The sequence below is a fragment of the Bemisia tabaci genome, chromosome 1, assembly GCF_918797505.1.
Source record: "Bemisia tabaci chromosome 1, PGI_BMITA_v3".
Classification (NCBI taxonomy): Eukaryota; Metazoa; Arthropoda; class Insecta; order Hemiptera; family Aleyrodidae; genus Bemisia; species Bemisia tabaci.
Window position 1 is genome coordinate 36,375,288 of NC_092793.1, and position 27,366 is coordinate 36,402,653.

General features: G+C 39.8%; 1 protein-coding gene across 8 annotated transcripts in view; it reads left to right on the forward strand.

Annotated features, from left to right (window-relative positions):
* Nucleotides 1-27,296, forward strand: part of LOC109033602 (uncharacterized) — a 177,207-nt gene extending 149,911 nt beyond the window's left edge. For 7 of the 8 annotated variants that reach the window (XM_072300500.1, XM_019046289.2, XM_072300495.1 and 4 more), the window contains 4 exons: nt 3,123-3,321; nt 5,386-5,535; nt 14,378-14,515; nt 21,923-27,296. In XM_072300500.1, coding sequence (XP_072156601.1) covers nt 3,123-3,321; nt 5,386-5,535; nt 14,378-14,515; nt 21,923-22,031 — 596 coding nt within the window. In that variant the 3' untranslated portion in view covers nt 22,032-27,296. The remainder of the gene's footprint in view (nt 1-3,122; nt 3,322-5,385; nt 5,536-14,377; nt 14,516-21,922) is intronic. The other variant, XM_072300505.1, reaches the window with a different exon arrangement.
* The last annotated feature ends 70 nt before the right edge of the window (nt 27,297-27,366 follow it).

The following is a 27,366-nucleotide window of genomic DNA, read 5'->3' on the forward strand; positions in this document are numbered from 1 at the left end:
CCTAAGTCGGCAATCACATAACTTGTTTACGGTGTCCGAAAATCTCCGTTGCTACGGTAGGTATTTTTTTTAAAGGAGAACAAATTGATATTATTCCTTGAAGTTTTTGCAGAATTTTTCTCGCACAGAGAAGAAAAATCTCGGCAGTTTCAAAGAATTGCCGTCGAGTACTTAGTTTTCTGTTTAAAAGATATACGAGGTCTGTTAGATTAGAAACCGGATTTTGGTCATAACTAGCCCACAATGCGTCCGAATTAGGTTTTCTTGAGCTTTTCTGATAGCTGGAAATATACTTAAGAACGCTACGTTCACAGATTTTGTTTATTTTGATCAGTGTTTATTCTGTGTCATCATGAATACGAGTAAGTCAGGTGCGTTTTGCGATTTTCATCATGCGATCACTGATAGAGCAAAGATTCAACATTAAATTTTGTTTTAAACTCGGTACACCTTGTACCGAAACTTTTGGTATATGCTAAGTAAAGTTTACCATGATCATTGTATGAGATGTTCCCACTGTTTTGAATGGGTTGAACGATTCAAAACTGGTCAGGAGTTCGTCAAAGATGAGGAGCATGGGAATCGACCCTCAACGGCAACTGACATTTGTCACGTGGAAGAGGTGCGGGCAAAAGTGCTCGAAAATGGTCGTTTCAAGCTTGTTGAACAGAGTAATATTTCTGAAGGCTCTGTACATACAATTTTGATAGAATATGTAGACACGCATCGAGTTTCAAGTACACTTGCCCCTTGATTGTTGCCCGTTGAACGAAAATCCAACCAAATGTCAATTTCCCTTTAGCTGCTTGAACGTTCTAACAATGATCCTACATTTTTGGATAGGATAATTTTCGGTGACAATACTTGAGTGTACGCCTACGATATGGAGACGAAACTCCAATCGTCCTTGTGGGTTGAAAAATGTAGTGCAAGACCGGAAAAAGGGAGACAAGTTCGGTCAAACATAACATTTTCAAAATTTTAAACAGAAAAAAAGTTATGAGCAAAAAATGGGGGAAAACCGTAAATTTTAGTCGTTTTTTTCAAAATGGCGGCCGGGGAGAGGGTCGGATCTGTCAGGCAAGTCGAAATTCGGATTCTACGACCCAAAAAACATGAAGTTAGCCCACAATTGCTAGTTCGACTAAACTTTCCCTCAAACCTCCTATTTTGAGCTCTATTGCCTGGACTACTGCGTCTGACCGTTCCCCACTCTTCTGTCAATTGAACCATGCCACCGCTCACGTATTGTCGCTCGCCCGCCCATGTATCTAGCGGCCACCGCCGGTCAGTTGATGATAAATCCCACTCATGCTTCAACGCAGCTACGCATATTACGCCAGCGAATTACTTTCCGAATAATTAGAATTTATTCGATAGTACTTTTCTTTATTTATTCGACTGTATTTTTTCCTCTGTTTTACTGTAATTTCCTTGGTTCTCTGCTGTTTTTTTTTCTAAACCTCCCCGGTATTTTTATTTCATCTTGCTCATGCTCGCACGCAGCTGAGCTGCGTTTTCTCTGTGTATCATTTATGGGAGCAACTAAAATTTTAGTAAATTTTTTCAGAAAAGTAAAAAAAAGCGGCTAACGATGGTTCCTTACCTTCTTGGGGTGTTGGCTGTTTCTACTAAGTGGACACCGTCTACTTCAAGATACAGTCTATCTCTTGCTCCGTCTTTATTATTCTACAAGCTAATTGCGGAGTGAAAAAATAATGTTTTCTATGAAATCTTCAAAATATAGTGATAAAACATTTGCAACTACAACAAAATTCGCTGGAGACGCGAGCCGAATGTCACTCACGTAGCGAGTGACTGGGGGTCCAGGGGGTGCAGCCCCCCGGCTAGACGTGCCGGGCGCGCGATGCGCGCCCAGAACGACTAGTTTTCTCCAAAAAGACACGGCTTCTTATGGGGAGATGGGGTTCTTCAGTAATTTGGATAGTGGACGGGTGGTCTGGATCACCCTGTATTTTTGAGTCAAATCGCCCAAATCGCCACCCCTCCTTTGCTTTATCTCGCCATTGTGCTCGGCACTTCTCCGTTCTATTGATTTTTAAAATTAATAGACAAATCTATAGACAAAGCAGATAAAGGGAAAATGGAGCGATCTTACTGGTAGAGGCGATTGGTTGCAAGGGGCCAAGGAGGAAATTCCCGGCAACCAAAGAAAGGCCCTTCATTAATTAGTCCACTCCCCACTACCCCCCCCCCCCCCCCCCGTCCATAAGAACCACCCGTTTCAACCACAAAAATCGATCGATTTTCCCTATGCCTCCATTGTCGGTCGCTTTGTTCTCACGCATCACCCCAATAAATTCTTTTGTAAAGTGATGAGCTATTAAGCTAAGCACTTCCCTTTGGTGAAAGAAGTGTACCCTTGTGGTGGAGAGCCGTAAAGAAATGAAGAACTATCTATCTAGTGTAACGGTGTGAATTTTAAAGGAGTCCCTGCTAAAAATGGGGAGCACAAATGAGTGTAGAAAATCAAAGTCATGTGAATAGAATTTCAACCCATGTGAATTGAATTTCAACTTATATGAATGGAATGTAACTCATATGAGCAGAATTTCTCTATCCAGTATTCGCCAACTTCTATTACTAGAGATTCCAACTTATATGACTAGATCTCAACTCGCATGAGTTCAGCGTTGAATCTACCGTGTCTGATATCTCAGGAACTAGTCACCGCATCAAAAAAATTATAAGAACAAGATGTTTTTATTTTTCTAATTTACACACTAACTCGGTGTCTCCTGGTCATGCAGAAACACACTTTTGAAAAATGAGAAAAAATTGAATTCATATGAGTTGAACATTTCTACTCATGAGTAGAATTTCTTCTCATATGAGTGGATTTCTACTCATATAAGTAGGTAGTTTTACTCATGTGAGTTGGCGAAATCTGAATAGACTACTCGTTATTTTTAGCAGGGGTATGGGCCAGAAAGGACCCCGGTTGGAAATTCGAGTAAGTAACGACGGTTTTTAAAGCTAGGGATAGAAAGATAAAAAAAAAAAAAAAAAAAAAAAACGGCAGATGTTATGATACTTGTCCTTAACAGATTCCCATTACACATATTTACCTTTAATTGTGCTTAAATTTTATTGATTTGCAGTTGATTTTGACTCGCTAGGACTCACTGATAATCAAAATCCGTACGGAGTATTACCTCCTCTGCTGGGAAGAAGCATGGGGAGGGAAGCTGGTAGCATTCTAGCGAATTACATCGCCCACCTGCTGAATCATAAAAAGGCAAAGAGATCCTTACCACTCCCTGAGAAGCCTCCAGAGGTTAAGCATTTAGGAGGTGAAAGGTTGGTAAATTCCAGTCCGCTGATTTTGTGTAGTGAGTCGAAGTATTAAGGGGGAACGATTGCGCAAAGTTCAAATAAATGCGGTCACTAATAAAGATATCAGGACTAGGTAAAAATTGAGTTCTACCTCCAAAGAAGAATGTAGAAGGGAGACGATAAGGCATTACGTGCTGTGGTGCCTGCCCAACCCGGGGTTTTCTTCCGAGCAACTATTCACTTTCAAAATGGGGAGGGAAAGCTGGTTTTTTTTTTTACCCTCCCCTAGAATTTCGACTTAGGTACTGCTAAGTTTAGACTCCACCCTCCCCCCCCCCCCGATAGTTTTTTGTTCCCTCGATTTTTGAACCCCTACCTTTGGACCCTCCCCCTCCAATTCCCACCTCCTTGAATTTTGACCTCCCCATTCAGAGATATTAACTTCCCCCGGACTTATCTTGGCCATCCCCAACCCCCCCACCCCGACTTCTCCTACATTTTGACTCCCCTCCCTCCTCCCCGAGTAGCTCGACTTTCTCCTGAGTTTCTGCTTCAATCTTTGAAATGCCTTATACCAAAAATTAAGAATTAAGGATTAGGCAGACACCGGATTGTTCCTTTGAGTGTGAACCTATCAGTGTGTCGGCATGCATTGTGTAGTTTTTGAGGGACCACTCTCAAAGCTAATTTCATTTTTATATACAAAAAAGTGAATTGAAAATTTGCAAAAATTTAAATGAAAATCTGGAAGAATTTCCTCAAATTGCCCTCAAACAACATATAATATTTCAAATTTTCCAAGGGATGCTCCCCGCACCCCTCGTAACAAAAGGGAACCTATTCCATTCCCCTAGACCTCCCTATTGAGGGGACGGGTGTGCGACTTGATCACGGGGGAACTTGTATGGATTCAAAAGTTTTTTTCGGGGGGGGGGGGGGATGGGCACCACTGATTGCGAACACGCACCATTGCATGATTGGTACAGCGATGAAGCAAAATGTCTGGAAAAATGTCTCTCCGTGGACAGACTAGGCTCTCCAACTGGCATATTCTTTGGTTTATGAAGCGGTTCTGCACGAAATTCCTTAAAAATATCAAGATCTGTTCTATAATGTGTACCGACCACATCGGTCACCTTTTGAGATCTTTGAAAGGCAACAGTTATGAATTTCTTCGAAAAGCCTCTTTGAAGCCTCCAGTTGAGGCGAGTTTCCGCAGGTGAATTGAATCGACTTATTCAACCAGATTGGCGGGGTGGCAACCCAAAGGTGGAAGATGCTCTACTGAAGTCCAGAACTAAACTTAGTTGCTCGATGAATTTTGATCAGCGTTTCCATCCATCCACTTTTCGATCCACCTCCAGAGATAGGTCGAGAATTTTGAAGTTGTTAAAGCTGCCAGCATGAAAACCACGTTTTGCAGGCAAAGCGTCGCCCAGGGAGAATTTCGTTTTTTTTTGTAACAGAGTTTGGCAGTAAGTCAAACACACTAAGAAAACCCTTTCGCAAAAATTCGCATTTAATGCGTGAAGAAGAGCCAAAAGGCGCAGCTACCCAAGTAGCAGTATGAAAATATTTTATGAAAAAATTTAGAAAATGAAGAAAAAGTAGCTAGCATTATGGAGAGCAGACAGAAAATTTAAAGTGAATGCCACTACTTATTAAAGAAGAAAGGTCTATTTCCTGTCTACAAAATGGATCTATTTTCCGTTTAGAAAATTGATAGGGCTATTTCCTGAAGACAAAGTATCCAAAAACCTGATGGAAAATAGAGAAAAATTGGATATTTTCTTAATCTATTTCTTTAGTGTAAAATTCAGAAAAAAGAGAGAATAAACACAGAATGTAGACAACAAAATTGTCTGTTTTCCTTGTATTTATCCGGAACATAGACATAAAATATAAGTTTTTTAATAATTTTCTTACTTCTGTTTTATACATCTATATTTTCTTTCCATTTTTCTTTCTAGAAAATAGACAATTTCAAAATTAGTGCTAGACAGAAAATAGAACCCCATGCTACTTGGAAGGTGATACAATGTGCAATGGAGTAAGACTGAATTGATTTTTGAATATTATTTGTTATAGAGCATTACTTTACACCATAGTAGAAGATCTTTTAAGCAATTTTGGCATGGATGGCCGAGCATGTCTCCTGAGAGCCATCTGTGAAGTGCATGCCCATAGTTACCTACATAGATTTGGACTCATCGGTGAGATCCTCAAACTCTTCTTCACGTAAGTCCATGCTCATTTTATCCTATATTATTATGACTCAGTTCTTCACAGAATTGACGATTTCCGAAACGACAAAATTTATGTAAACACGATTTCAGGAGAACCATGATGGTCGATGGAAACACTAAGGAACAATGTCTAAATCTGTTGGTATACTTGGTGGTCTTGATGTTGGATGTTGTGAATTACTAACATTTTCTATAGCATCATGCGTCCTTTCCCAAGTAGCAGTGATCGCGATAAATAGCGATTTTAACGGTTAATTATCGCGATTATGTAGGTGGCAATTTATCGCAATATTATCGAATGAAAAATTGCGATTTATGGCGATTAAATCGCTATGCATCGCAATTTTTTTCTGAATAAAATCGCGATCAATTTTCGTCGATAAAATCGAGATTAAATCGCCATGTATCGCGATAAATTGCCGGGCGATAAAATCGCGATTTTATTGCAACAAGATCGAGGATAATCGCTCAGATGTTGATGATCTTAACGATTTTATCGCCGACAAAATCGCAACAAATCACGATTTTTCCGTTGGAAAATGCTACTTGGGTCTTGAAGTTAAATTCTAAATCCATACCTAACATATATAATATATGGGACGCGTAAACGAAAAATCACTTCGGACCAAAAACAACGAAAGCTTGTGAATCTTTTCTTTAATTTTTCATGTTTTTCTTTTAATAAACAAAATGGGGAAAGTACGGATTATACTTGGATAAGATATAAGAAATTAACTACATTTTTGAAAACTCTTGGATCCCCTCGGAGCCCCTTTTCACGTTTAGGGTGTTCCTCAAACCTTCTGCTTCCTTCATGGAGCGCTTAGGTCGATCTCACGCCAATTTAAAAAAAAAAAAAAAACAGAAATCCTGATCTGCCTGCTGTAGGTAATCCTGAAAGCTACTTTTGTCATGGGAACGGAGTTCCCCATGATATTAGAATCGTTCCGTTGCTTTCGCTATGGGATTCCCTATACCTCTGCGACCTTGAGCGTTTCGCCCAGTCTCCGATTTTTGGTTGATTTTCCTATGTATCAAAAACCGTTGTATTTTTTAGCCAATCATGTCTCTACGTCAAGTTGTGTTGATTGCTAAAATTCGCTTTCAGCGAGTTTTTTTCCACTTTGAGATGTCGTGTCTGACTGGTAAATCTGCGCAGAACCACGAAGTTCCGTTTTTAGGCAAATTCTTTTTTTTGGGAGGTTCCGATTGGTTATTTTTCGCCATCAGTTTTCTGTTCGTTGGTGCAAAAGATCGCCTACCTCGGTGTTCTTGAGAAGCCGCCATTATCCCACCTCAAATTTGAAAAATAGAAGTAAAGAAATAATAACCATCGTACAAGGTGGAAAATTGTTCTGGAGGACTCGTTACGGATAAAGAAGTCAAAATCAGAGCTCGATTGATTGATTTAATTCATGGATACGCAAATATTGCCTTAGCTCAACTGCCGCGATCGGAATGCGTGCTGGGATGAGCCTCGAGACGCATTAAAACAGTGCGAACCATGGCTCCTACAGCAATACGCTTACCTCATTTCTCTCAGCGACAAAGCGTCTAGGTCTCTTGTGATAAGTCCCGCCCATTGCCCGAGTCTTTTGTATGCTATTTTTACTCTCTCTCACGTCGATCCGTTATCGCCTAGTTGACTAAGCCGCCTCAAATTTTTGAATAGGTGCGGGCAATGGGCGACCGGGAGTTCGATACCCGACGATGGGTGTTACTTTTTAATGGTTGTATTGAATGTTTTAGACTAATCATCAAAAAATAATTAATAGTAGATGATAAATGTACGAACATTTTCTCGTGAGTTAATATGTTAAACAAAAATACTGGAATATACCTCCTTCATATAATCAGCCACATGTTCCCCCAAATTAATGACGTTATTTTCTTTTTTCAATAAAGTTAATTTGCATTCAACGTTCGTAAGTTAAGCAAAAAGTACCTATTGATACAAATAGAAAGACATGAAAATAGTATGTCTAACATTTCAGTTGTTTTTTTTTTTTTTATTATTTATTTTTTGTTTTTTTGTTTTTTCAATAAAACAAATTGACTGGGACTAGAATCATCGTATCTCTGAAGACAAAAGCTAAGTTTTTTGATACAGAAATACTAATATATTCATCCTTTATATAATCAGGGAGATGTTGACCCAAATATTTATGTATATTTTCTCTGTTCGCCCAAATTGATGATGGTATTTTCTTTTTTCAATAAAATTAATTTACATTCCACGTTCTTAAAGCAATATTTTCTCCAAAATTCAACAAAAAATAACAATTTATACCTACGCAAAAAGTAAATAAATAAATAAAGCAATGACATGAAAGTAGTATAGGTAGTACACATCTAACATTTCGGTTACATCTATTTGAATGAAAAAAATGGCAACTTAGGAAGCACATAGGTCACGTGGGTGAGTTCAAATAAGCGTCTAATCTGGTGTCCCCAGCTGTTTTGATCGTCATAATCTAAGAAACATGGGCGGATCAAATTTTTTTCTCATTTTCCACACTATTGTTGACGATTACATGCTGTTTCCCACTTTATTTGGACTGAAATAAAAATTTAGGAGAACTTTGAATGTGCAAATTGCCTACATTTGTCCCAAATTTGCGTGTCCCCCGTGCGTGGTTCTTGACTTTAAATCGATGTTGCAGCATAACTAGAGTGATTATTTTAGAAAACTTTATCGGAGATGATAGGTAATGCTTTTGAATTTGAGAAAAAATATGTCAATTTATTTTTTGCTCCATCAATAACTTTTTCACGCGCTAGAATCATTGTCCCGAGCAACAGTCAGGAGAGACATGGCAACGATGTAATAAGCTCTAAATGATTGCCGTAACGTTGAGGTTTTTCCAAAAACGACTTTTTTTGTTTTGATTGACTAGTTCACACGTCGTAGATGGCAAAAATTCTGAAATTCGCAAATTTTTGTGCAAGATTAACGCCATTAATGATGCCAAGAAGAATGCTATACACGATAACTAACAGGGCGTCAAGCATACACACACACACACTAATATCAGCTCGTACAATACTTTCGAAGTGTGCGTTAGAGAAAATTTTCTCTTATTCCGATCCTCTAGGACGTGCTACTAAATATTCCGTGAAAAAAAACACCAAAATTGTCTTTATTGTTAGAGATAAGCTTAAAAAACAGCTTATTCCATCCTGTCCCGTTCCATCCTGTCCCATATGTTTCCATCCTGTCCCATGTCCCAGTTCAGTGGGACAGAGTGGAAAACTGTTACAATTGAGACTTGCTTATTTAAGCCCTGTAGGCGCTCTTTCCTACCGATTCAAGTGAAACTCAGCAACCGGGGGTATTTTTCAATGGGGAACTCGAATTTTTAGTCGAATTTTGAAAATTCTAAAATCCAAGATGGCGGACATTGCCTAAAATGCTATTGCAGCGCCTAATCACCTGAGGCTTGTTTGTTTAAGCCCTGTAGGCGCTCTTTTCGACCGATTTAAGTGAAACTTCGTACACGGGGGTATTTTTCAATGGGAAACTTGAATTTTTAGTCGAATTTTCGAAATTCTAAAATCCAAGATGGCGGACATGACCTAAAATGCTATCTCAGCGTCTAATCAACCAATTTACGCGAATCTTGGTACCCGGGGGTATTTTTCAATGGGAAACTTGAAATTTTTGTCGAATTTTTGAAATTCGAAAATCCAAGATGGCGGACATGACCTAAAATGCTATCTCAGCGCCTAATCAATCGATTTACGCGAAACTTGGTACCCGAGGGTATTTTTGAATAGGAAACTCGAATTTTTAGTCGAATTTTCAAAATTCGAAAATCCAAGATGGCGGACGTTGCCTAAAATGCTATCTCAGTAACTAATTAATTGATTTTAATGAAGCTGGACCGGAAAACCTTGGCATTAGGAAAAGAAAGGAGATTTTAATAGGGGTGCAATACATGGTTTCTTATGTATCTTAGGCTACGAAATCGAAAAATTCCTCGGTTTTTTCCATCGTGCACAGATTCTCCCGGAAGATTGACTCTGCTGGAAAAGCTAGATTTTTAAGAAAAATTCCGATTTCTCCGGAAAAATTCCGAACTTTCCCGGGATAAGTCGCACTGATACAGGTAAATGGAGGTAATCTTCGGAATCAGCGCCAAAAATCTACTCAGAAACCGTTGGCAAATCTTCGGAAAATCAAAAAAAAAAAAACGTTGACCGGTGTAATTGATATGTTAATGCAATTCCTCAAACTTTTCCTGGCTTTACCTCCACTTCAGCGGGTACACGCCCACTTGAAGTTTTAAAATTCGATGTTTTTGATCAATTTTGTATTGCAATATTCCAAGAAATAAAAGCTTCTTCTCGTGTTAAAGGAAAACAGTAGGATAAACAGACTGAACTGTCTAAAAGATAAGCAGAATAAGCTCCAGATATCTTTCATGACGGATGAATTTTTTTGGTGCTGTAAGATATGAAAGGGCTACATGTTTTCAATTATGCTTCAATTTAGTGCTCGACGATGCTTTTATGACAATTGCGTTCAATTTTCAATTAAAAGTATTATATGTCACCTCTGAGATTAAAATTTGGGAAATCAGGCAAAATTAAAGCAAATGTTGGGAGGCGATACACATGACGGTGGAAATTCGGGTTTAAGCATAACTATTAAGCTCGACGAGCTATATTTCCTAAGTCTACACCTAGTGAGAGTCAAAATAAAGTTTAGTTTGCCCAAAAATTCACAAAAAAATTTTGGGAGGAAATTGAACCTGGAATTTGACCCTTATTTGAATTCACCCACTTATCGACGGTGAAACTACCAAACCACGTATCTCGGTTTGCGACGTCGCAGACTTTCTGTCATACTTTATTTTTTGAATGAAAAGCTACTTAACGTCCAGTCTTGAAAATTTCCGTGATTTTTCCTCTTCGTGCGGAGAAAATTCTGTGAAAATTTCAAGGAATGATATTGATTTGGTCTACTTCAAAAAAATAAAATGTGAGCGGAGATTTTTAAACACCGCAAACGAGATACGTGGTTTGGTAGTTTCACCGTCGTTATGATGCGTATTCGGGCATATGCGTAGAGTAAAAATACCATACTTTACGCCGAAAAAACGAAACTGAAAGTTAAATGCGTTAACTTCCAAAAACCATACATAATCCAACGAAAATAAATAATTGGTAAACAACAGCTTTCTTGTATGCAAAGAAAAAAAATTAAAAATGTTAAAAAAGAGATGTCGACACAAAATTACATAGCCCCTTCAATTCTGAAGATACTACAAACGAACTGTACCTTAAAATTTTCATATCCCAGAAGCAAAAGTTCCCATGACGAATATTGCTATCGCTAGCGATTGCAAAAACCAACTTGTTAATTTTGGATCATAAGATGGGATTTTCCTTAATAGGTACCAATACTTATAGTAAGATCTTTTGAATTACAACTGTAGTAACAGTTATCATGATGCTCCTAAATCGACTCTTTCCCTAGTAGCAATGGCTCTTCAAAAATTCTACAAAAAGTTGTCAAAAAAAAAAAAAAAAAAAATGAAAAACAATGTAAACAACTTGTAAATTTTAAGAGTTCGAAAATTTAAAGTAAAACAACTCACAAAATACTCGTTTTAGGAAACCCGTTTGGGGAATTTTTTTTAATAAACAAATAGTGTTATTATAATGAAAAGAAAATGTAAAAATAAAAAAAAACAACGTCCTGAATTTTTATGAGCTGCAACTTTTCCTTTTAAGTATACTTTTCTGTTCACCACTTTTTCCCCCTCGTTTTCCCTGCAGGAAGTTTATAAAAAAATACGTAAATTTTACTTACAATTTACGTAAAAAATTTTATTTAACATTTTTCTTTGATTTCATCTAAAAAAAGCCCCTAGAAAGGTCTCCTGATACGAAGATTTCAAGATAGTCAGGGAGAAATACTTTTTGACCGGAACTAATTGCATAACAATTAATTCCTAGGTAAACGTCATCAGTAGCTCCTCCTGAACAACGTACAAAAAGTTTTCCGCGGTCCGACCCCGGAACACCCCCAAAATTACGAAAATTCAAAATGGCGGCCATGATAAGGGCCAATGGGATTTGGGTATTTTAAAATGTTCCTATAGTGTCATGTGAGGTATCATTTCCTATGTAATTTTGGTCGCAGATTTCATTTCTGAAGTCCCAAAAGCCCCTAGGTCAAAGGGGGTGACCCAAATCCAAGATGGCGGCCAAATTTGAAAGGCAAGAGGGTTATTTTTCAACTTTTACGTGATTGGGCAAGTGAGGTGTCGTTTCCTATGTAATGTTGGTCGTGCATTTCATTAATGCTGTCGAAACAGATCCCCGGTCAAAGGGGGTGCTCTAAATCCAAGATGGCGGCTAAATTTGAAAGGAAGGAGGGTGATTTTTTTACATTTTTACGCAAAAAATGCGAGTGAGGTGTATCAGTTGTTATGAAATTTTGGCTGTAAATTTCATGTCTCAAGTCAAAACAACCCCCCCTCCGCTTATAGGGAGTGCCCAAAATCCAAGATGGTGGCTAAATTCCAATGGCGGAAAGGTGCATTCTTGAAAAACTATTCACCGAACAAGGCAAGGAAGGTGACTATTCTGTGTATTTTTAGTCATCAGGTCTAATTTAAATGTAAAAGATGAATTTTAGTCCAAAATGAGACGTGTCATGCAAGATAGTGACCATCGTGCCTGCTCACGGTATGAGAAAAATTTAATAGGAGCACCTATTGAGTTATTTTCGCTCATTTTTAAGTTCATCAATTCTCAATCAAGATGAGGAAATTGAACGTGACGGATCTACTTTAGTCAATATAGGAGGAAATCTGAAAGAGCGTGCTGATTCAAATTCTGTGTCAGGTTTGTCAGGACCGTTTACCGCGGGTTTCTCCGAGTTTTTACAGTTGGAGTCCGAGTCTCCACAACTTCTGCTCCTGAGGAAGTCCGGACATGATCTTACAAGTACACCGCATGGTGTCAAACCCTTTCTTAAAATTACACCTGAAGATTTTAATTGAGCAGCGATTCTGGAGCTGGAGGCAAGTCAGTAGAAAATGGAATGAAGCTCGTTGTTTTATTCATTCTCTCCATTGACAAGTATCTGTATCGGCTTATCCGCCATTAATTGGTTTCGAAATTAGCTCCTAAATTGATGGTGCTTCATGGCCGAATTAATTTCTCTACTTGTGACGAAGATTTTGGAAGCTGCTAAATTTTTCCTTGAAAACCTGATGACATACGTCTTTGAAAGTCTCATTTTTTTAGCACCATAGACAGGTATTCTTACAACTTTTTCAGCTTTCCAGTTGCTTTTCTGATTCCGCGCATGTGAGAGGTCAAGTCGCAACCAGTAAACTCACTTAAGAACAGGAGCTGCTTACGTTATACACATTGACTAAATCTGTGATGGATATAAGGGATGTTGTAAGCGATAGTTTTGGATTTAGCGTCTAATATCACTTCTAAAGAGCAAAGAAAAATCGACGCCTTCTGATCGATTTAACAAAAAAAAAAAAAAATAGGTTCGGATCCTCTCCTGTTACAATTATGTTGGTCTCTTGCAAGCTGCAACACCCTATTCAACGATATCAAGATCTGCATTCTTTCGTATGTACCACCTTACTCCATAGATTTGAAAAGTGTGCCGAATAAGAAGTCTTTTAATTAAGTCCATGCTATGTCCAGTAATAGGAAATTGGCGAATAAAACCCGTAAAATTCCTCTTGCAGAGATTGTCAAGGAATGCTGAAGACGTAATAAAATTGGAAACGAGTATGTTTTGCCTTTTGTTAATTTTATAGAGCGAACGCTCGTTTTTGACGTAACATTTTTTTTGGAAGTACTATTTTTCTCTTTGTTTTATTAAATAAAATTTAAACACATAATTTACGTTCATTGACCAAAAATACACGGAATAGGACCTTCCTTGCCTTGTTCGGTGAATAGTTTTTCAAGAATGCACCTTTCCGCCATTGGAATTTAGCCACCATCTTGGATTTTGGGCACTCCCTATAAGCGGGGGGGGGGGGGGGTTGTTTTGACTTGAGACATGAACTTTACAGCCAAAATTTCATAACAATTGATACACCTCACTCGCATTTTTTGCGTAAAAATGTAAAAAAATCACCCTCCTTCCTTTCAAATTTAGCCGCCATCTTGGATTTAGAGCACCCCCTTTGACCGGGGATCTGTTTCGACATCATTAATGAAATGCACGACCAACATTACATAGGAAACGACACCTCACTTGCCCAATCACGTAAAAGTTGAAAAATAACCCTCTTGCCTTTCAAATTTGGCCGCCATCTTGGATTTGGGTCACCCCCTTTGACCTAGGGGCTTTTGGGACTTCAGAAATGAAATCTGCGACCAAAATTACATAGGAAATGACACCTCACATGACACTATAGGAACATTTTAAAATACCCAAATCCCATTGGCCCTTATCATGGCCGCCATTTTGAATTTTCGTAATTTTGGGGGTGTTCCGGGGTCGGACCGCGGAAAACTTTTTGAACGTTGTTCAGGAGGAGCTACTGATGACGTTTACACAGGAATAAATTGTTATGCAATTTGTTCCGGGTTAAGCCCTTTTTTTCCGTATTTCTCCCCGACTAAGAGTTTTTTACGTGATTTTCGAGTGGTTTTGAAGTAAATTTTAAGTTCTTGTAAAGTTTACGAGTTTTTTACAACTTTTCTCAACAGCCATTGCTACTAGGGTTGTCATAATGAGACACGCCCCATTGGTTAACTGTAGCATTCATTATTCTGAAGTTTTCCTCTAAGAAATTCTCTAACCGTACGTTCTATTTAAGTATGATTTGTACACATTTTAGAGCGAGTAAGTCACCGTTCTCCGATCTCATGGGAGAATATGTAGCTGCAGAGCGTGCCGGATTGGGTGGAGAATGTTGGCCATATTTCAAGGAATGCACTAAATCCTTGTTTCTTTCCTCTGCTTACTCCAAATACTCGTAAGTTTCGATTATTTCTTGATTATTTAATTTTATGTCTGTGTTAGTGAAAATAACGAATGAGATTCCTGCCTTAAAGTTAACTGTAGGTATATGGACTCAGGGCCGGATTTAGGGAGTGGCCACATGGGCCGCGGTCCATGGCGGCAAATTTAGAAGGCGGCAAATGTTGCAATGTTTTCAAATGTAGATATAAAAAGAAAAAAAAAAAAAACGGATTCAGAAAAAAAATTACGAACGAGAAAAGGCGACAAATCTCTCATTTCCCGAGAGTTACAGTGTAGTTATTTCCAATTTGTTCGTCATTCGGTGACACAAGAGACAGCGCCTTTCATTAGTCTAGTTGAGAGAGAAACTAAACACACAATTTGGCCTGGAGCGGCGCGGCGTAGAGAGCAATGATGACGAGGACTTGAGATGAAAAGGAGAAGCCCTCGGCGCGCCCGTCAGCATGAAACACATATTAGCGTCTACAAGACTCCATGAATATTTCACGCATTGCGTCAAACGTAGTGCGGTCAGGATCAGCAGCGGTTGGCGTGAAGCTCATGACTGCATGAATACTTCACGCAAAGCGTCAAAAACAGTGCGGTCACAGCGGTCGGCGTGAAACGCATAGCGTCTAGAAGACTGTAGGGATACTTCACGCATTGCGCCAAACACAGTGCGGTTGACGCGGTGGCGAAAATTAAAATTATGAAACCACATTCATTTATTCTTTCATAATTTGTTCGTCCATTTCTTATGACATTGATCTTCGGCCATTTTCTTAAGTGTCCACACAGAGATAGGTTTATGGAACTTAACTTTAGCGCAAAGTTCCGTGAACTGTTGCTAGTGTTGACAGGGCTTTTACAATAAATGTGCCCAACACGAGTAAACGCGCCTTATGCACCCCTCCTCCTCTGGCAAGCTCACTTATGGGTCATTCCATATAGAACCTACCAGCCATGCAACCGCCCGACTCGGATTTTGATGATAAATTTTTTTCTTGATCAGACTACCAAATAATGAACTTCTGCAAAATATTAGGTCACAAATCAAAAAACTCACTGAGATATGAATTTTTGAAGTTTTAAGAATTTTCAAGAAAGTGACGTTTCGAACTTCCGAGAAAGAGAGGGTCATTTTTCCCAATAAAATTCACACCGGGCCCATTTTTCATCGGATTGAAGTGAAAATTTGACACAATGTCAATGAAAGTATGTAGATTTGAGAAAAAAATGCATGAAATGCTCGACTTCACTCATTCATGTGCTGCGGTTGATTGTTCGTTGTGATTATGTCTGATTTTGGCGACAAAACCATCCTCTCTTCAAATGCCCATAACTTTTGAGCTGCAAGTTATTTTTTGCTCCAATTTTTTTAAAATGCTTCTAAGAGTATTAGAAAGACGCCTAAAGAACAATTCTGATGGCGTTTTGGGCTTTAATATCTTTTTTTTTCCACTTTTGTCCAAAAAAGGCGTAAAAAACTGAAAATAACAACAAAATTATTCCGATAATCGACCATCACCCTGAAAAGTCAACTCATAAATCGCTCATTTTTTGCCTGAATCGTCCTTACTGTGTGAACAATATGTTTGAAAAATAAAATCAATGGCATTTTGGGTTTAAATATCTTTTATTTCGAGTTTTTGCTCGAAAAAAGGCCCGCAAAACTGAAAATCACTGAAATTACGCCAATTATTGGCCCTAACTTTGGAGTAGCAACTCAAAGATTGATCACATTTTTACTGAATGGTTCTAACTGCATGTGAAATGCGTCTGGGGAATAAAAGTGATGGTATACTGGGTTTCCACAACCCTTCTCCCAACAATTTTACTCAAGAGAGGCTCGCTTAACTGAAAAAAGCGCTAGGAAAATCTCATTAACCGACCGTTGCATTAAAAATACAATTGATTGGGGGCCCAGATTTTTCACCAAAAGACTCTTGTTGTATGGGAAGCTCACTAACTTGAGAGGTGAAAATAGTGTATTTTTGGTTGTAGTAGTTTTCTCCTTCACTCCTATCTTTAAGATCGGTATTTAAAGGAAGGAAATAAAATTGCAGGTATATCTTAACTGGTGGGCATCCCTATTCACACTTAAATGTGATTTACTGACTCCTGGATGGCATCATTATGAGGTTAATAAATTTCAAATGTATTCTGAAATTAAATATCTAAGGTTTGCCCTTGATTCACTCAATTCAGAACTTAGTTGCTTTTTCAACTCGAAGCATTAAATTTACTTCAAAAAACTTTTTAATTTTCACGGAGCCTAGCACTTTTTTCAGTTAAGCGAGCCTCTCTTGAGTAAAATTGCTGGGAGAAGGGTTGTGGAAACCCAGTATACCATCACTTTTATTCCCCAGACGCATTTCACATGCAGTTAGAACCATTCAGTAAAAATGTGATCAATCTTTGAGTTGCTACTCCAAAGTTAGGGCCAATAATTGGCGTAATTTCAGTGATTTTCAGTTTTGCGGGCCTTTTTTCGAGCAAAAACTCGAAATAAAAGATATTTAAACCCAAAATGCCATTGATTTTATTTTTCAAACATATTGTTCACACAGTAAGGACGATTCAGGCAAAAAATGAGCGATTTATGAGTTGACTTTTCAGGGTGATGGTCGATTATCGGAATAATTTTGTTGTTATTTTCAGTTTTTTACGCCTTTTTTGGACAAAAGTGAAAAAAAAAAGATATTAAAGCCCAAAACGCCATCAGAATTGTTCTTTAGGCGTCTTTCTAATACTCTTAGGAGCATTTTAAAAAAATTGGAGCAAAAAATAACTTGCAGCTCAAAATTTATGGGCATTTGAAGAGAGGAAGGTTTTGTCGCCAAAATCAGACATAATCACAACGAACAATCAACCGCAGCACATGAATGAGTGAAGTCGAGCATTTCATGCATTTTTTTCTCAAATCTACATACTTTCATTGACATTGTGTCAAATTTTCACTTCAATCCGATGAAAAATGGGCCCGGTGTGAATTTTATTGGGAAAAATGACCCTCTCTTTCTCGGAAGTTCGAAACGTCACTTTCTTGAAAATTCTTAAAACTTCAAAAATTCATATCTCAGTGAGTTTTTTGATTTGAGACCTAATATTTTGCAGAAGTTCATTATTTGGTAGTCTGATCAAGAAAAAAATTTATCATCAAAATCCGAGTCGGGCGGTTGCATGGCTGGTAGGTTCTATATGGAATGACCCATAAGTGAGCTTGCCAGAGGAGGAGGGGTGCATAAGGCGCGTTTACTCGTGTTGGGCACATTTATTGTAAAAGCCCTGTCAACACTAGCAACAGTTCTAGCAACAGTATTTGGTGGTCTGATCAAGAAAAAAATTTATCATCAAAATCCGAGTCGGGCGGTTGCATGGCTGGTAGGTTCTATATGGAATGACCCTTATACACGCGGCCCATGGGCGGCTAGTGGGTAAATCCGGCCCTGTATGGACTTCAAATTGAGAAAAGATTAGCGAGTTTTGAGTACCTATACAGGGTGTCTCACGAAAAAGGAGCCACCTGGAATATAATCTGGCGAACAGGTTGGAATTTCGAAAAACGGTAAAAGACGTGTTCGTTTATATCGTGGGGGACACCTTTTAACGTATTTTAAATTTTCCCAAACTTCGGGAGGGGCCCGGGGCGGGGGCTGCCCCTCCTGTAAATCGACCTTTTCAAATGGCACCCCCATATTTTTATTTCAGAAATTGATTCTACGCAAAAAACAAGCCACCCTGTCCAAACCGGATGTAAATCGGACAATTTTTTGGTGATTCGCAGAGGTTGAAACATTTTTCTAATGCTCTTTTCAAAAAATCCCCACGCCGAATGGGATTGCCGTATCAATCCAAACTCTCCGCCAAAAAAACTCTTAAGCAGTGCCCTTTCGAAAAAAAAAGAAAAAAATCTTCTGTACTCGAAAACTGGAGCACGCGGAGCCCTTTTCTTCGACATTAAGATGCGTTTTACCGAACATTTCCGAGGGGCGCCTGGCGCTCATCGGGCGGGAGCACTAAGTTTTGGACACGAATCAGCATTCTTTTTTCTGAAGCATAAGAAACCAAATCCACGGAAACACAGCTAAATAGAAAAATAAATGGATTACGATTACCTTCTTTCAGGTGGGTTTCAATGATTTGAGCCGGACCTTGATGTTTTTAAGAACGCTATTTTTTCGCGGCCCTAGTAGCAGAACAAATTTTTGTTTTTCTAAAAAAAGTATTAAAAAACATATCTGTTATCTAAATGGTAGTTTTATATAAAAAAAAGTGTAACGCTTATATTAAAAAAAATCAAAGTTCAGACCTGACCATAATATATAGAAAATGATAAAAACTAGATACGGTAATTTTTTTTTTATAGACAATTTTTTATTTTTTTTATGTAAATCATGCATACGAAAGTGTTAAAAGTGAACATTTTTATGTAACTATTATATAAAAAAAGGTCATCATTTTCGTGAGCTTTCCGCGAATTAGAAGATTTTTTAGCACGTTTGCGGAAAGCTCACGAAAATTATGACTTTTTGACATAATGGTTACATAAAAATGTTCACTTTTAACACTTTCGTATGCATGCGTTATATAGAAAAAAATTAACATTCCGTACATAATCTTTATCTTTTCCTTCTATGGTTCTGCTACTAGGGGGTGCGTGGCAATTTTCTGGAGTTGGTATCGAATGACCGTTGAAGAATAAATGGAACGTTTAAACTTCTCCTTTCTTAAAAATAAATGTTCTCATGAGTAACAAATAATGATTTTAAACATTCATCAAAACATAAGTTGCGGCATTTCCGAGGGGCGCTCATCGGGAGGGAGCAATAAGTTTTGGACACGAGTCAGTATTCTTTTTTCTGAAGTGTTTACGCCCGTGTGAGGGGAGCGGAGGGGCTAGAGTCTGCCCGAGAGCGCTCTCAAAAGAGGAGAGCTGGTGGGGACGATTAGCGATCGCGAATGATCGCAACGTCCATAGCGATGACCCTTGGAGGATGGAGAAGAGGAGGGGGGAGGAAGGTCCCACCAAATTGCTCAGAAGGGCTACCAGCCGAGATACTCAGCCGCGATGAGAGGGAAGGGAGAGGGAGAGAGCTCAGCTGAGATGAGGGGGGGAGAGAGAGCCCAGCCGGGAGGGGAGAGAGAGAGAGAGAGCTCAGCCGAGATACTCAGCCGAGATGAAAGAGAGAGAGATCGAGAGCTCAGCCGAGATACTCAGCCGAGATGAAAGAGAGAGAGAGAGAGCTCAGCCGAGATACTCAGCCAAGATGAAGAGAGAGAATGAGAGAAATCTCAGCCGAGAGAAGAAAAGAGAGGAAGAGAGAAAATCCCACCGAGATACTCAGAAGGGCTACCAGCCGAGATACTCAGCCGCGTTGAGAAGAAAAAGAGAAGAGAGAGAAATTTTCCCAACCGAGAAACTCAGTCGGGTCTAAAGAGAAAGAGAAGAGAGAGAGAGGTCCCAGCCGAGATGCTCAGCCGGGTAAAAGAGAGAGAGAGAAGGTAAAAAGAAAGATTCTATGTATTACCGTGCAGCGTGGAGAGAAGACCAGCAGGCTGATTATTTTCCGCGTCGATATTGAAATCGTTACGTTAACGCCGTCGTTAGCGGCGAAAGTATAATCGAGCGATTATTTCACTCCGCGCCGATCATTAAACCGTGGCGGGATATTTGAGTCCGTCGATAAGTTAAAGGTTGCTCTACGGCAACCCCTAAGCTAACGATTCGCGGCAAGCTAACCTAACCTAAAAACATACCCGCGTGACGTCAAGAAAAGAGATGCGTTGTTTTCAACTTACGCCGCCGCGCAGTTGAAGCGCTGCTTGTATCGTAAACGCTCTCTGATTGGTTCATTATTATCTCTCACGTCGGCAACGTTGGGATCCAGATCGCTAACTTAACGACGGTAAGTTATCGATCAATGAGTAACGATCAGCAGAATTCGATGTAAATAATCACTCGGCTAAAGAACGTCGTTAGAATTCAGTCGTTATCCGTGAGTCGCTAACTTATCGACTCGGATATCGACGCGGAAAATAATCAGCCTGCAGGATCGAAAGCAGAGAGCCTTGTTCAGGGGCGCAAGCAGCGGACTTGACTGATCGAAGAGTGATGATCGAGTGATGACCGCACGCCTGGCGGCTGCCTTTTTATAGACGACACGCGTGGACGCGTTGGACGCGGCCGGGAGCCGCGCCGCGGGTCGGACGGACTTACGACCGGTTGGACCGGTCGCCGAGTCGCGGCGGCATGGCTGCCAAGTTGCGCAGGTTGCGTAACCTAGCCGCCGGCTACTTACGTTAATGCCGGAAATTCGTTGCGGCGTTAACATGAAGCATAAGAAAACAAATCCATGGAGAAACAGCTAAATAGAAAAATAAATGGATTACCTATTTTCAGATGTGTGTCAATGATTTGAGCCGCACCTGATGTTTTGATGAATGTTTAAAATCATTTGTTACTCATGAGAACATTTATTTTCAAGAAAAGAGAAGTTTAAACGTTCCGTTTATTCTTCGACGGACATTCAATACCAACTCCAGAAAATTGCCACGCACCGCGGAAAAATAGCGTTCTTAAAAACATCAAGGTCCGGCTCAAATCATTGAAACCCACCTGAAAGAAGGTAATCGTAATCCATTTATTTTTCTATTTAGCTGTGTTTCCGTGGATTTGGTTTCTTATGCTTCAGAAAAAAGAATGCTGATTCGTGTCCAAAACTTAGTGCTCCCGCCCGATGAGCGCCAGGCGCCCCTCGGAAATGTTCGGTAAAACGCATCTTAATGTCGAAGAAAAGGGCTCCGCGTGCTCCAGTTTTCGAGTACAGGAGATTTTTTCTTTTTTTAGGGGATTTTTTGAAAAGAGCATTAGAAAAATGTTTCAACCTCTACCAATCGCTGAAAAATTGTCCGATTTACATCCGGGTTGGACAGGGTGGCTTGTTTTTTGCGTATAATCAATTTCTGAAATAAAAATATGGGGGCGCCATTTGAAAAGTTCGATTTACGGGAGGGGCAGCCCCCGCCCCGCGCCCCTCCTGCAGTTTGGGAAAATTTAAAATACGTCAAAAGGTGTCCCCCACGATATAAACGAACACGTCTTTTACCGTTTTTCGAAATTCCAACCCGTTCGCCAGATTATATTCCAGGTGGCTCCTTTTTCGTGAGACACCCTGTAGATGCCTCTCATGTAAAAATAGCAACCAGGGGCAGAGGCTTGAATAGTTGCAGCTGCAAATTTTTAACGAAACCTAGTACATCCATTTATGCCAGATTGGATTTGTTTCACCTACGTTAAGCATTCGATCAGGTTTCATGTTTTTCAAGTTTTTTATCCTTATCCTTGTAAGCAAATGCGTACTGCTCTATTGCTCATTGAATGTGCATGTATAGTAGTTTCCGCAATCGTATGTTACAGGACCTCCAATGAGAACGAACAGCCAGAAGAGGAGGAGAACGATATAATTGATGAGCGAGTTTATAAAGTAGATCTAAATCAAAAACCCACCCTCACCATGTCCATGTGAAAAAATATCCGCGCTATGCGGAAATGACCTCGCAAGTTGAATAGAGAATTTATTCTCACACACCAACATACAAGTATTTATTTACCATTCATGGCAGAAAATTCATGGTCCAGTGTCTAGGTATATGTTTAAAGACATTAATGGTAGGTATCACCACGATTTTATGTTAGTACCGGCTCTACTTGGGTTAGTGTCTGGCCTAGCGAGGGTATTGGTGGTGACCACCCGAAATCTAGGCGATGCTAATCTTGGACCCAGCCCGTTGCCTACAAGAATGGAGAGGCCGTAACTAGTCAGTTTTGTGACGTCAAGCTAGTAAATATTTACCGAAAACAACAAGCATCTCCGGGTCATTACATCGGTGCATCGATGAGTGAGGCAGTCGCTGCGTGGAGCAATCAGAGTGGCCCTCGATCGGCCGAAGATGCGCGAGCGGCCCGTTTGAATCTGAGTGGAGTAACGATTTTCGGTATTAAGCTTCCATTTCCTCGATTTTTAGTCAATGTCACACATGGGTTAGTTAGTTTTCTAAAGTGGAATTCCATCCTCTTTTGAAAAGGTTTTTGTGAATTATTGCATCAGATCACCCCCGAGAAGATAGCGGCACGAAAGAAACACACGTCAGGCGTTCTCCCATTAGAACACATGTTAAACCGCGGCCGAGTTTCATCTACTAGCGTGACGTCAAAAAAACGCAGTTACGGCCTCTCCATTCTCGTAGGCAACGCCCAGCCCTAAAGAGCCGCTTTTGTGTGTCGATTAATGAATCACTAAACAAGGAGTGAAGTGAAGCGTTCTGAGACATGTTTGCCGATCTTCCAGGTCCATTTTGGGCAACTGGAGAGTGTAATTACTCAAGTGTATTTGAAGCCAAACGTAGACACTGAAATTTTATGTTTTCTTAAAAATTTATAGCACTGTTTTCTATCTAGTAATGCCATGAGGTTTCATATCCATGGTAAAAATTGGCTGATCTGTCATCCAAAATACCACAGACCTATAGCCGCGACTATAAGATTTCCTATAGCTTTCTATAGCTGGCTATACAATCTATACTATAAGCTCCGAGACCTCTTAATTTTACGAAACTGGTAACGTTTAGTTCCAGCGTTCTACCGGGCCGATTTTCATGATTTTTGCGGCTATCGACGGGCAATTGCCTCTAGATAAGCCAACTCTTTTCAGATTTTCAAAATATGGCCCAGGTTTTTTTATATTACGTGGTAAAGTTGCGAATTCTCCCATTTAAACAATGTAAATTTATACTTTTTGTCATAGTTCGTTTGAGCGTTCTACCGGGCCGATTTCCATGATTTTTGCGTAAATCGACAGGTAATATGCCCTAGATGAGCCCGCTGCAATCAGATTTTGGAAAAAGGACCCAGGTTTTTTTAAAATCACGTTATAAAAGTGAGTGAGTTTACAGAATGCTCCGGTACCGCTACCGCTATGCGCGGGAGGATGCGCAATGGTCGAGGAGGTTGCGCAGTAGCTGGGTAGCCTGCGCATCAGCTCTACACTTATCTACACAAGATTCGCACTGACGATCTCACTTTGAGCGGTGGCCGAGTCGTCTATGATGTCTAATACATCCGCTTAGATGACAGTGTGGGTTCGATCCCCGACTCATGAAATCTTGATTATTACCTGACTATCATTGTTCATTGTTTTACTGCAATATTTCATCAAGCAGTCATTCCAAAACGCGTCCTTTTAATTTTAAAGTAATTTTAAGTAAAGTTTAAAATTAAAGTATACCTCATATCGTACTTTTTGGGGGGAAAAATAAAAGTAACATTGATAGGAGGGTAAAAATAGGGCCGCGAAGCGGCCCATTGATGGCGCGGAGCGCCTTCAGGGGGTTGGGCCGCGTAGCGGCCAGGGGGCGTAGCCCCCTAGTTTCTTCCGGCCTTTTACAAGCGATGGCGATAAGTATAAGGTGCCAACCGAAGCTATGTGCTGTAGCCCGCGGCGATAGGAACTATAGCTCCGGCTAAATAATTTTTTATCGCATTGTTTAACTCGGCATAGTATTTTGGAATGCAGGCTCTTAGATATAGCCAATTTTTACTAGGGTTAGAACGGAGCTACTTTAAAAGGAACGAAGCACATGAGCATTTTCGCTTCATTGCAACAATTGGCAGAGTGTCTATACTAGTCCGGAATTTCCAGAAATAAAATAGTACTAATTTTATAAGAGCGATCCGCAAGCACTTTAAAAGGGCGGAAACTCCGCAAGAAGGTCGGAGAGTCAGTTAAGCTCGGGAGGGATTTGCCTGCAAATAGTCGAATCTTACAGTTTTCGGTACGAGAAGAACGATGCGCACGTCAAAATTTCACGAAATATTGTCTCCGCGGAGATATAACGCTTCCTTTTTAGGGGTCCTCGAAAACATGTTTGAACCGACCGCCGTGAATTCTTGGATCTACGCGTCATAAGACGGGAAGATGGCGGCGGCGAAGCCGACCTGCTTACTACCACCACACTGTCATTGTTGACATCTCGATTTCGCGTTTGAGGTTAAGTGAGCTCTGTGTGAATGTTTCATATCCTACATACATCTGTATCGCATTCTGATTGAGAAGCTTAGAGAATTAAGAACAATGGATATGAATTTCAAACAAAGTAACCGACATAACATCCAATTTACCAACAAAAACATACCGCCAACGCGTCGCCGCCGTGTATTCTTCCACTACGCTTTCCGCCGCCATATTGATCGTGACGTGTACGTCCAAGACCTACGAGCGCGCAGTTCAAACGCCGTTTTAGGCCACCCTAATTTTTGACACTTTCAAATAAACTTTTCTCCTGTTTGCAGTCATCAAAAAAATTTAGGAAAAAAACCGTAAGCTTCGGTCACTTACTACTTTCGAATGACACAATAAAAAAAAATGACTTAACTGACTCATTGTTTTAATTATTCTGTCATTTTCGTCGTAATTTGAGCGAGAAATTAATTTTCTTTTTTATTTCGTTAAATTCAGGTAGGTACTGAAAAAGTACTGCATTTTTTCAGCCGAGGAGGTACTGAATTTCGTGGAAATGTACAGAAAAAGTACTGATTTTTTGCCAGCCTGTTTTAGTAGACACCCTGGTCATCGTAAGTTTGTTGCTGAACATCTGGAATTTCAATGATAGTTTCAAAAATCACTTCTGTGCTGTTTCCTCTTTGGAAAAAAACTGAGATTTTTTATCATTCAAATTTCTTACTGCAAATCTGATGCAACTTTACCAAGTATTTTAGGATTTAGATTTTGCCATGGGCTAATTTATTTTTAGACAAGGCGAAGAAATGGTGCCGAGTCCGCACCATTTCGCGGGGAAAATAAAGCCAAGAAATTCCGAAAATATTTCAATTGGAGTCAAGACAATTTTTGCTCTATGCGTACCAGTACAAGAATGAGGGGGGGGGGGGAGGAGGGAGTGCTCAGCCCAGGCAGCTGGCATTGATATAGGTATTATGTTGAGATCACGCCGAGAGATCTATCCCTACCGGTTTGGGCCTTCTTAGACTCATTAGTACCTAGATCACACTCGTTGGTGAACCAAACTTATCATCCCGCAAAATACAAGATACGGCATGAAAACGCCGCCATGAATATGACCCGAATATGAAGGCATATTCATGCCGTCTTTTTGCGGATGCTAAGTTGGGTTCACCGAAGAGTGTGATCTAAGACGTGTTTTGTTCGAAACAACAAAATGTTTCCATTTTTTTTTTTTGTTGTTTCTTACGCGATTCTGAACGGGCGGCACCCGATTCCCTCCCGAGATTTCCTCCCGGATCCGATTCCCTCCCGCTAATGACCGCTGCCCAAGTCCGTTTCCGATTCCCTCCCGCTAATGACCTTTAATAAAATGAAGCGGCAACGTCGCATTAATCATTCTAATCAACTTACCATTTCCAGAGAGAGGCGCTGTTTCCCGTGAGTGTTTCAGGAAAATTAGGGTATATTCACAAAATTATGATGATTTGATGAAGAAAGTGGGCTAGGTTGATAGAAATTTCTCAAAGTCTATTTCATATGCAAGCATAAAACAAAATTTGAGAACCCTCTCTCCCTTCTATGACCCTCTTCATGGCTGCCGGATGTTCACAGAAAAACTAAAAGGGGTGTAGAGAGATGCGTCACACAAAAAATAAAATCACAGTAGTAAGTCATGTTCATGGCTGCCGGATTTTCACAGAAAAACTACATACAACATGCATATGAACACATACATATGAAACAGACTTTGAGAACTTTCTATCAACCTAGCCCACTTTCTTCATCAAATCATCATAATTTTGTGAATATACCCTAATTTTCCTGAAACACTCACGGGAAACAGCGCCTCCCTCTGGAAATGGTAAGTTGAATGATTAATGCGACGTTGCCGCTTCATTTTATTAAAGGTCATTAGCGGGAGGGAATCGGAAACGGACTTGGGCAGCGGTCATTAGCGGGAGGGAATCGGATCCGGGAGGGAATCTCGGGAGGGAATCGGGTGCCGCCCTTCTGAACAACCAATTAGAGAGCAACTTCCAGTTTTAGATTAGAAAACAGCGTAGCTTTTTTGAACAACATAAAAAGGACTTGCTTTGAGCACGTTGCAGTTGTTGTACAACAATGTTGCTTCAGGAGTTCTCAAGTTTTGCGCACGAAAATCAGCCCCGCCTCCACAACACAAAACAACTTCGAACAAATGCGATTGTTGCTTGTTTTCACAACGTGTTGCGAGTGTTGCCTCCGAACAAAATACGACTCTACTGATGAGGTCCAAAAAGACCCAAACCGCCCAATCCGGTATACATTTCTGGGCGTGACCTCGACCTAATATTCGAATGCAAGCTGCCTGAGCTGCGCCCCCCCCCCCCCCTTGCAATGCTTTGTTTTCCCCGCGAAATGGTGTTGACCCAGCACCATTTCTTCACCTTCTTAGGTACATCCAATTCGGGCCAATTTTTAGTGTTTTTTCGTGTTTATTTTTAGACATACGTTTAGGTTCATTCAAAATATGTAAGTTTCAATAAGAATGATGCTAAGAGCTGTAGATACATGTCTCTTTTGTGAATAGATAAAGGTATGTAAATATGATCACTGTCTCCATATTGTAGAATAAACAAATAATAATATTAAAAATCTTTTGGAGAATATGTCATTAAAGCTGAAGAAGTATCAAAATTATTATTTGAGTTTTATCTCATGGATTGGATAAAACTGTACTTACCAATGATGATGTGTGTATACTAGAACACAAATAAACGTTTTATCGTAAAACTTCGTGCTCGATTAGTTCATTCGTCTTCAAAAAAAAACAAACATTACTTTATAACTTATAAATTGGAGA